General features: G+C 42.9%; 1 protein-coding gene across 1 annotated transcript in view; it reads left to right on the top strand.

Annotated features, from left to right (window-relative positions):
* The first annotated feature begins 744 nt into the window (after window positions 1–744).
* The window catches only part of SCARF1 (scavenger receptor class F member 1), an 84,078-nt gene continuing 73,030 nt past the window's right edge, over window positions 745–11,792 (top strand). The window contains exon 1 of the mRNA XM_075333249.1: window positions 745–1,008. Coding sequence (XP_075189364.1) covers window positions 890–1,008 — 119 coding nt within the window. The 5' untranslated portion in view covers window positions 745–889. The remainder of the gene's footprint in view (window positions 1,009–11,792) is intronic.

Genomic DNA, 11,792 nt, shown 5'->3' with positions numbered 1-11,792 from the left:
TTATTTGTAGGATGGAGAGTACTCTCTCAAAGCCTCTCTCTCCTCCACCACCCAATTAATTTTAAATCCATATCTATTGTCCTACTCTCCGCTTCTTCTGTTCATTAAAAGGCCCTGAAGTCCCTCATCCATCCCTTACTCCAATCCCAATCCCCCCCCCCCCTCATGGTCTTCTCAGGTTTTTTTTTGTTTGTTTGTTTTTTTTAAATCACTGATCTCTCCATCTGTTTTCCCCAAGCATTGCTTTCTTTTTCATGTCGGGAACTTTCTAAATGACACAAGCGTGTGACTTTCTGACATCATCAAGATGTACGCCTGTGTCACAGAGAAAGCGCCAGGCAGGAGGAAGTCAGATGGACTCCATGTGGCTCCTCAGCCTGCATTGTGTAGCGGAGCTGCGGGATTGCTCCTTGACAAGCAATGCACTTACGATGAGGACAATTTGGCCATTCCCTGGGCTCCGAGCAACAGGCCAGATTGCCCTCATTATTGACGGCTCTTCAGGAGACCCATTTCACCGGCTGCACTGGCAGTATCTCCGCTATTGCTATATATATATATATATATATATATATATATACACATACACTATTCAATATTTTGGCATTTACTGCTCTTTAGATCCTGTGTCACTGTTCCCCCTCCCACTAGACAGATTCAATAGCAGGAATTCTGCCTCCCCTCCTTTACTTCCTCAGGAAAAAAAATCAAGAAGGATCTTGATCTCGATGAAAGGGCACTCACACTGGGATGGATAGTGCAGGGAAAAGACCACTCATCCTGTGACTACGATGGATTTACTCTATGGCAGCTCCTGGCTTATCTTTCAGCCTTTTTAGGATCTCATTCTACTGGTTTCAAACTTATTCAATGTAACAGTACATTAAAGATGTTCAATCACAGCAGAAAGCTGATACTGATGGTGATGCTAATGCTCTGGACCTGGATACAAAGAGTGGAATCTCAGGACTTAGATCCTGCTGGAAAAAATGTCTGTAAATCTGATAGGTAAGCACTGATAACAGCTATTATATAATTGTCTAGTTGCCTGAATTACATTATTATCTGAATATTGCAATCTCCAGACACTTTCAGGTTATCAGACTGTATTTCCAGGAAAATGCTGGGGAACACTTCAAGGCTTTAACCACTGCAAAATCTATCTGTAAAAAGTATGATAATGACTGTATCCATAATGGTTTATTACAATATTACATTATTTAATGAACCGAAGTATAGAAGGAAACATTAGGTCAGGTGCATATTATTTTCTCATATTAAACACATATAAGTGCATCTCAATAAATTAGAATATCATTAAAAAATTAATTTATGTCAGTAATTCAATACAAAAAGAAAATCGCATATATTATATAGAGTCATTACACACAGAGTGATCTATTTCATGTGATTTGTTTCTGTTAATGTTGATGATTATGGCTTACAGCCAATGAAAACCTAAAAGTCATTATCTCAGAAAATTAGAATATTATATAAGACCAACTGAAAAAACTCAGAAATGTTGGCGCCTACTGAAAAGTCTGTACAATAAATGATCTCAATACTTGGCCGGGGCTTCTTTTGCATGAATTACTGCATCAATGCGGCGTGGCATGGAGGTGATCAGCCTGTGGCACTGCTGAGGTGTTATGGAAGCCCAGGTTGCTTTGATAGCAGCCTTCAGCTCGTCTGCATTGTTGGATCTGGTGTCTCGCATCTTCCTCTTGGCAATACCCCATAGATTCTCTATGGGGTTTAGGTCAGGCAAGTTTGCTGGCCAATCAAGCACAGTGACACTGTGATTATAAAACCAGGTATTGGTACTTTTGTCAGTGTTGACAGGTGCCAAGTCTTACTGGAAAATGAAGTTTCCATCTCCAAAAATCTTGTAGGCAGAGGGAAGCATGAAGTGCTCTAAAATTTCCTGGTAGATGGCTGCGCTGACTATGGAATTGATAAAACACAGTGGACCTACACCAGCAGATGACATGGCTCCACAAACCATCAATGATTGTGGAAACGTCACACTAGACCTCAAGCAGCTTGGATTGTGGCCTCTCCACTCGTCCTCCAGACTCTGGGACTGCGATTTCCAAATGAAATGCAAAATTTACTTTCATCTGAAAACAACACCTTGGACCACTGAGCAACAGTCCAGTTCTTTTTCTCCTTGGCCCAAGTAAGACACTTCTGGTGTTGTCTATTGGTCATGAGTGGCTTGACACAAGGAATGTGACAGTCGTAGCCCATATCCTGGATACATCTGTATGTGGTGCACTTGAAGCACTGACTCCAGCAGCAGTCCACTCCTTGTGAATCTCCCTTAAATTTTTCAATCACATTTTCTTAACAATCCCATCAAGGCTGTGGTTATCCTGGTTGTTTGTGCACCTTTTTCTACCACACTTTTTCCTTCCTCTCAACTTTCCATTAATATGCTTGGATACAGCACTCTGAGCAGCCAGCTTCTTTAGCAATGACCTTTTGTGGCTTACCCTCCTTGTGGAGTGTGTCAATAGCTGCCTTCTGGACATCTGTCAAGTTAGCAGTCTTCTCCATGATTGTGTAGCCTACTGAACCAGACTAAGGGACCATTTTAAACGCTTAGGAAGTCTCTGCACTTTGTAGGTGTTTTGTGGTAATTATTCTAATTTTATGAGATAATGATTTTTGGGTTTTCATTGGCTGTAAGCCATAATCATCAACATTAACAGAAATAAACACTTGAAATAGATCACTCTGTGTGTAATGATTTTATATAATATATGTGTTTCCCTGTTTATATTGAATACTGAAATATTTTTTTTTAATGATATTCTAATTTATTGAAATGCACTTGTATATACCATATACCTGCATACAGTTGAAACCAGTTTACATACACTATCTAAAAAGACACATATGCATGTTCTCACTATCTTGACGTGAAATCAGAATAAATCTTTCCCGTTTTAGGTCAATTTGATTACCAAAATTATTTACAGTATATTTGCCAAATGCCAGAATAATGAAAGAATAAATGTTTTAAGGAACTTTTATTACTTTCTGCAAAGTCAAAAGTTTACATATATTTCATTAGTAATTGGTACCATTGCTGTTAAACTGTATGACTTGGGTGAAATGTTTTGGATATCCTTCCACAAGCTTCTCACAATAGTTGGTAAGAATTTAGGCCCATTTCTCCTGACAGATCTGGTGTAACTGAGCCATGTTTTTAGGTCGCCTTGTTCGCACCTGCCTTTTCAGCTTTGCTCATAAATTTTCAATAGGACTGAGATCAGGGTTTTGTGATGGCCACTCCAAAACATTGACTTTGTTATCCTTTAGCCACTTTGTAACCAGTTTGGCAGTATGCTTCGGGTCGTTGTCCATTTGGAAGACCCATTTGCTCCCAAGATTTAAGTTCCTGACTGATGTCTTGAGATGTTGCTTCAGTATTGTCACACAATCTTTCCTCATGATGATGCCATCTATTTTGTGAAGTGCACTAGTCGCTCCTGCAGCAAAACAACCCCACAATATGATGTTGCACCCCCCCCTGTGTTTCACAGTTGGGATGGTGTTCTTAGGCTTCAGAGCTTCTCCCTTTTTCCTCCAAACATAACAATAGTCATTATGGCCAAACAGTTCCATTTTAGTTTTGTCAGACCACAGGACATGTCTCCAAAAATTAAGGCCTTTGTTCCTGTGTGCATTTCCTATCATTAATCTGATGTTTTTATGTTTCTTTTGGAGTAATGGCTTCTTCCTGGCAGAGTGGCCTTTCAGCCCATGTTGATACAGTACTCTTTTCACTGTGGATAATGACACAATTTTTGCCAGCTTCCGCCAGCATCTTGACAAGGTCTTTTACTTTTGTTCTTGAGTTCATATGCACATGTCTGACCAAAGCACTTTCATCTCTAGTACACAGAACCCATCATCTTCCTGAGCGGTAACATGGCTGAAATTCCCATCTTGTTTGTACTTGTGTATAATTGTTTGTACAGATGAACAAGGCATCTTCAGGTATCTGGAAATTGCTGGGCTGGCTAAGTGCAAATGTACAAAATGGAACATGAGAATCTTGGTTGATCATTCTGATCAGACTGTATGAAGCCCACCGCCCCGTCACGGCAAACCTCTGAGTGGGTCGGTGACTTCTAACCATCGAAGCGTTACCACACTGGCAGGTGTAACAACCGCAGTGCCCCACATGCTGCAAATCAAAGTACCCACAGTTCCAGTTCACACCAACCCACACGCACAGCGCCACAGCCACAATGGCTGCCACGCAGCACCAACATCAAGTGAAAGGAGCCAGTAAATTGAAATTCCACATGCTCTCAGACAAAAAGCTGAGAATAAAATAGTAGGAACCCCTCTTCCAGTCTCCTGCTTTTACCAAGTAACACAAAAAACGAGATGCCCACATTGTGCATGTTTACCCCCCAATATGCCTCCTTACTATAATGTCCCAGTGTGTATTTATATTATAATGCTTCATAGTATGCCTCTTTATGGTAATATTAATGCCCCCATGTGCCCAGCAAAGAATAAAAATAGACGACGAAAAAACTAATATTTACTGCACTACACGTCCAACCCGAGCGTGGAGCATTCCTAGGTGGTGGTGCAGGGAGCTGATGGCTCTCTGTTCCGCATTAGTTGTTAGCAGTATAAATACTGTTAAAAGTGTTGCAGGTTATGTGGCACTGTGCTGGACCAGCCTATCTGGTAATTACCATAATAACCACAAGGCCAGTTCATCCTGCCTAAGGCCCTTTATTGGAGGATTGCTTTTTCAATTTTGTTTGTCTCATGAGATTGGTGACTCAGAGATTAATAACTAACTAATCTGTGGTATCAGAAATGTTGGTGGAATTTAATGGTGGTTATTTCTTATATACATGGATGACTTGCTGATGATCCAATTTACAGCTTTCTAGTATTAAGAAAGGGTCATAAGTAGTGGTCATCGCACGCAAAGTATGCAACCAAAGTTCAGACGTTATCGGCTGCATCATGAGAGCCAAAGCCGCTGTTGGATTGTAAGGAAATTAGTGTAAATCAATGACTTTTTATGAATGGCTTTATGGGTGTGTAAAAAAATGCCCAGCTAATAAGAATAAGTGAAGCATTATAGCCACATCTTAGCCTGCTGGGTGTTGTTATGACTTACCTGCTGAGGTGGATTTACTAATCCACAGGCCTGGATGAGCAGCTGGCCCAAAGGTGTCAGAGATTTAAAATGCAGCAGAGCTGGATAAGCAGGACAGAATGAAGAGCAGAAGAGCTGGATTAGCGGGTTGCCACCTGTGATTGCGTGGAACAACTAAACTGGATATGCTAGATATAATGTAGAACAACGAAGAACAACGAAGAACAACAGACATGGACATGCAACTAGATACCTTAATGGGAACCTGTCAGCTGCAATATGCACTCAGAACCTCGAGCAGTTCTGGGTGCATATTGCCAATCCCTGCCTAACCATCCCTGTATCTAGTAGCATAGATAAAGAGATCTTTAGAAAAAGTATTTCTAAAGATCCTTTATCATATGCTAAAGAGGCCAGTGACTAGTCACAAGGGCGTTATTTCCCTTGGCTAGTCGGCCCCATTAGCGTGTAAGCACACCCTGGTGGTTGTGTTAACACGTTAATGAATGCGCAGCATCAGAGGCATGGTAACACTCACCTCTGCTACCACAGCTGGTTTTTGGATCAGTGCCCAAGATCAGAACATCCCTGGCACCTCCGTTCATGCGCACTACACCAATTTGAAGCCGGGACGCGTTCACCCGATTTCATAGTACGCATGATTGGAAGTCTGGGACTTCTGATCATGCGCACTGAGCCGAAATCCAGTGTTGGGTACAGTGGCAGAAGAGAGCGGTGTGATCAACCATGCCTCTGTCGCTGCGCATTCATTACCATGTTAGTACACCCACATGGGTGTGCTTACATGCTAAGGGGGGCGACTAGCCAAGGGAAGTAACGCCCTTGTGACTAGTCCCTGGCCTTATTAGCATATGATAAAATATCTTTAGCAATCCTTTTTCTAAAGATCTCTTTACCTATGCTAGTGTATACAGGGACTAGTAATATGCACCCAGATCTGCTTGTGGTTTTGGGTGCATATTACACCTGACAGGTTCCCTTTAATACAACTGAGATAGTGTGCAAAAATGCACCTTGATACACAGAGCCATGTGTGAGGAAAGCATTATGGAACACTTAAGATTTAGGGGGCACTAATTAAGGGATATAAAGCAAAGCCTGTTAAAATAACAGAACTGGATTTAATTAGCGGCTCATGTGGGATGCTAGTACGTGGTAGCCGGCATAATGTACTTGATCTGAATACTCAGGTAGCTTACAGATGGCTGAACTGGCCTTAAACCACCCAGGGGAATGACAGAGAGGGGTTGCTTTGGTAATTCAAGGCGGATAGGAGCAGAAGAAGCCAGCCGGCAGGGAACAAAGAGGTGGAACCTGGCGGCTGGAGTTAAGATCGATTAGTAACAGGCATACACCAACCTCTTACTACACTTACCACTGCTAAGGATCTGGTACTAAACAATATAAAAGTTCAAAAAACTTGAAAGACTTTTACCCAAAATGCAGACATGATAATCCATATTTGACAAGTTTGAACAGACGTTTTTCAGTTGTGTTTGATTTACTGAAAGGGAAATTTTCTATTCAGTTGTGTTTTTACGTAAAGAAACTGACAATGGGAAGTGCTGCCATATTGGCTCTTACTTCTGAGTTAAGGCCGCTTTACACGCTGTGATATCAGTACCGAGTGTGGGTACCCGCCCCCATCGGTTGTGCGACACGGGCAAATCGCTGCCCGTGGCGCACAACATCGCCCAGACCCGTCACACTACTTACCTGCCTAGCGACGTCGCTGTGACCGGCGAACCGCCTCCTTTCTAAGGGGGCAGTCCGTGCGGCGTCACAGCGACATCCCTAAGCGGCCACCCAATAGAAGCGGAGGGGCGGAGATGAGCGGGACGTAACATCCCACCCACCTCCTACCTTCCTCATTGCTGGCGGGACGCAGGTAAGGAGATGTTCCTCGTTCCTGCGGTGTCACATGGAGCGATGTGTGCTGCCGCAGGAACGACGAATTACATTGTTACTGCAGCAGCAACAATATTCGAGAATGGACCCCCCTGTCACAGATGAGCGATTTTGCATGTTTTTGCGATCATGCAAAATCGCTCACAGGTGTCACACGCAACAACATCGCTAAAGCGACTGGATGTGCGTCACAAATTCCGTGACCCCAACGAGATCGCTTTAGCGATGTCATAGCGTGTAAAGCGGCCTTTACCTGCTTATTAGCAACTGTGATTTAGTCCCGCATGATGACAAAACAACAATCGCCTTCAGTTGCTCAATACACTAGTCACAAAAATGTACAATGCAACAAAATAAAAAAATGCCAATATTCTCTGTAAGTAAATAAATATCAAACCTCAAATCAATATTGAACCAATTATATAAGAACTTTGGTAAAATTGTACAGGTCATCTGCATTGTGAATTCTGAAGCGCACAGTTATAGCATGCTTGTGTACATTTGTTTCCATATCCTGTTTGTATTCAACAACACTTCCTTTCCAACAATAGGGAATTCCATTTCTGGACTTTCTCAGATTTCAGACACCGCTCAATATACAATGTAACACAGCCGTACACTGACATCCATGATGTTACATCAATGTATGTGACAAGCTATTTTGTAGAAAACAGTGACCTTGCAAAAATCGGGTTGATATTCATGTTTTTGGTGGTTTGAGACAGAATTTTATAGTAAGGACATTTGGTTGCCCACCCTCCATCCCTATTTTCGGTAAATATATATACTGTTTTATGAGTAGCTATATGTTTATGCAGAGTTAGTTTTTTATGCTAGAAAAAGGTTATAATTAGTTTAGTGCTGTTTAGAGCTATGTACTCTGGCAGGTCGTTGGTAACAAGAAGGGGGCTCCATTGCATACCTATTGGCACTTACCAGCTTGGATGTTGAATTAATATATGATTATCTCCTCTAAGGAGCAGACCCTGAGGAGTGAGGTTTGATGATTTATTGGCCATTGTAGCAGAGGCTTTTGCACAGCACTTCGGCTTGTCGGAAGTTTTAGTGTATAGTGGTGGAGGCTGATGTGGCACGTATCTGTGCTCAGTGGCTTATACGTTCAGACGTATATGTAGCGCCCCTGGGCTTCAGATGCCAGAGGGTATTACACCACTTTTCAGGGGTAATATCTATCCCGGGTCAGGAGGGGGTTAACCTGTCAGTGCATTCACAAAACACACAGTAGTTGCTTACTCACAGGGGGTTGGACTAGCGCAGACAGAGAAGCCAGCCATCACAAAGCATGGGACTTCCCCAGTCACTAGGACAACCACCAGGGGCGGGCACCACATGGGGTAGAAGTAGACGCAACCACCACACTTTAGACAAAACCTTCCTGGGCTTAGCTTGGATAACACCTAGCACTGACAACTGGAGTTAATGCTCCTCTCTGTTTGTGGGCCCGTGGCTTGGAGTTGGAAGCCCGGCCCAGGTTCCACACAGCAACCATGGGACACTTCATTAAAAGACTTTCATCGGCATTGGCAGTGACCGTCAACAGATCCGGGATCGGCTGGAGCCCATCGTGGCAGAGGACGGCACTCTGGGGCAGCGCCTGAACAACTTGTGAGTAAAAAGACTTGGAACCGCAGCCCCTGCCTCTGCCTCTCTTTAACTGGCGCCGGCGCCCATCGCTGCGGCGCCAACGGGGACTAGCACCACCCCCGCCATCCTCCCGGGGTAATCCCGCTCCGCCTGTGGGGAGTGACACCATCCCGGCTGCTCCCCAACATCTGCCCTGGTGATAGACCCTGCAGTGGCAGCCCCCATCCCTGGCTGCGTAACCACAGGTTGTGTCCCCACGATCCTAATAGAATTTCCTAAACCCCTGACTCCTACCTCCATCCTCCCTGCCACCCTCTAATCCTACTTGCTATACGCCTTGGGACAATGGAACCCGGCCAGGCCACCCCGTGACAACGCAGAGGATCTGCACTCCCGGCCCGGCAATAAGTGGGTTAAAATCCCTGCCTGCCCCGTGGGGCGTTACATATACATATTTCTGTGATATATTAGTTGATGTGGGAGCCAATGTTGAGAAGGACTTGCCTTACAGATTATGTAGCTTTCTAAATTCTATAAAGACATAAGTTTTGCTCCAACTTCATTGTGTCCTCCATGATGTACTAAAGTCTCCCATCCTGGGCCCCATCCTGGTAAATATGTCCCCCGTCCTGGTATAAATGTCCCCCATGCTGGGCACCTTCCTGGAAAATATGTCGCCCATATTGGTATATACAGTGGGTGAAATAGAATCAATATCATCCGAAAAAACATATTCAACCATATAATGGAAAAACTCCTATATCAATTGACCTCAGAAAAGCATGGATTCAGAATCCATAATAATCAAGAATAATAATTTTATTATGCAGAGATAAGAACATACATATAAAAAACAATCAAGAAATATATTTAAACAATGGGGAAATATAAAGTGTAGAAAGGAATTATATACATAACCTTGAGGGCATGGTAAGGATGGGGTATTCAGTATGGATCAAAAAGGTATATATATATATATATATATATATATATATATATATATATATAATATATATATATATATACAGTGCCTACAAGTAGTATTCAACCCCCTGCAGATTTAGCAGGTTTACACATTCGGAATTAACTTGGCATTGTGACATTTGGACTGTAGATCAGCCTGGAAGTGTGAAATGCACTGCAGCAAAAAAGAATGTTATTTCTTTTTTTATTTTTTTTTTTTAAATTGTGAAAAGTTTATTCAGAGGGTCATTTATTATTCAACCCCTCAAACCGCAAGAATTCTGTTTGGTTCCCCTAAAGTATTAAGAAGTATTTCAGGCACAAAGAACAATGAGCTTCTCATGTTTGGATTAATTATCTCTTTTTCCAGCCTTTTCTGACTAATTAAGACCCTCCCCAAACTTGTGAACAGCACTCATACTTGGTCAACATGGGAAAGACAAAGGAGCATTCCAAGGCCATCAGAGACAAGATCGTGGAGGGTCACAAGGCTGGCAAGGGGTACAAAACCCTTTCCAAGGAGTTGGGCCTACCTGTCTCCACTGTTGGGAGCATCATCCGGAAGTAAAAGGCTAATGGAACTACTGTTAGCCTTCCACGGTCTGGACAGCCTTTGAAAGTTTCCACCCGTGCCGAGGCCAGGCTTGTCTGAAGAGTCAAGGCTAACCCAAGGACAACAAGGAAGGAGCTCCGGGAAGATCTCATGGCAGTGGGGACATTGGTTTCAGTCAATACCATAAGTAACGTACTCCACCGCAATGGTCTCCATTCCAGACGAGCCCGTAAGGTACCTTTACTTTCAAAGCGTCATGTCAAGGCTCGTCTACAGTTTGCTCATGATCACTTGGAGGACTCTGAGACAGACTGGTTCAAGGTTCTCTGTTCTGATGAGACCAAGATCGAGATCTTTGGTGCCAACCACACACGTGACGTTTGGAGACTGGATGGCACTGCATACGACCCCAAGAATACCATCCCTACAGTCAAGCATGGTGGTGGCAGCATCATGCTGTGGGGCTGTTTCTCAGCCAAGGGGCCTGGCCATCTGGTCCGCATCCATGGGAAGATGGATAGCACGGCCTACCTGGAGATTTTGGCCAAGAACCTCCGCTGCTCCATCAAGGATCTTAAGATGGGTCATCATTTCATCTTCCAACAAGACAACGACCCAAAGCACACAGCCAAGAAAACCAAGGCCTGGTTCAAGAGGGAAAAAATCAAGGTGTTGCAGTGGCCTAGTCAGTCTCCTGACCTTAACCCAATTGAAAACTTGTTGAAGGAGCTCAAGATTAAAGTCCACATGAGACACCCAAAGAACCTAGATAACTTGGAGAAGATCTGCATGGAGGAGTGGGCCAAGATAACTCCAGAGACCTGTGCCGGCCTGATCAGGTCTTATAAAAGATGATAATTAGCTGTAATTGCAAACAAGGGTTATTCCACAAAATATTAAACCTAGGGGTTGAATAATAATTGACCCACACTTTTATGTTGAAAATTTATTAAAATTTAACTGAGCAACATAACTTGTTGGTTTGTAAGATTTATGCATCTGTTAATAAATCCTGCTCTTGTTTGAAGTTTGCAGGCTCTAACTTATTTGCATCTTATCAAACCTGCTAAATCTGCAGGGGGTTGAATACTACTTGTAGGCACTGTATATATATATATATATATATCTCAAGCTAAAAATATGTGTAGTACTATGCCCGGCTCTTTATGCAGTAAAGATTGAATTAATATATAAAAAGAATGTCAACCAATATCAGTATTGTACTAAACCCAGTATGCTCTATATTCACCTGTGATACAAGTATAAATACAAAATATAACTATAGATAACCATCACAGGAAAAAAGGGGGGGCAAAATTATAATAGCTAGGCTAGTAGATCTAATGTGAAACACAAAAGAGCAGCAAAGCCTGTGGTAAATGCCCACGGCCACTGGAGGGCAGTCCAGTACAACAAAAGTGTTATTGAATCAGCTAATAAAGGGATCCAACTTATCCATATTTTCCTGCCTCAGGAATGTAAACAACACACGGCCCCGACGTGCGTTTCGTGTTGGGCTTCTTCAGGGGGCATTTACCACAGGTTTTGCTGCTCTTTTGTGTTTCACATTTGATCTTCTAGCCTAGCTATTATAATTTTGCC

This window comes from Anomaloglossus baeobatrachus, chromosome 2, assembly GCF_048569485.1.
Source record: "Anomaloglossus baeobatrachus isolate aAnoBae1 chromosome 2, aAnoBae1.hap1, whole genome shotgun sequence".
NCBI classification, from domain to species: Eukaryota; Metazoa; Chordata; class Amphibia; order Anura; family Aromobatidae; genus Anomaloglossus; species Anomaloglossus baeobatrachus.
This window is presented reverse-complemented; position numbering and strand designations above follow the sequence as displayed.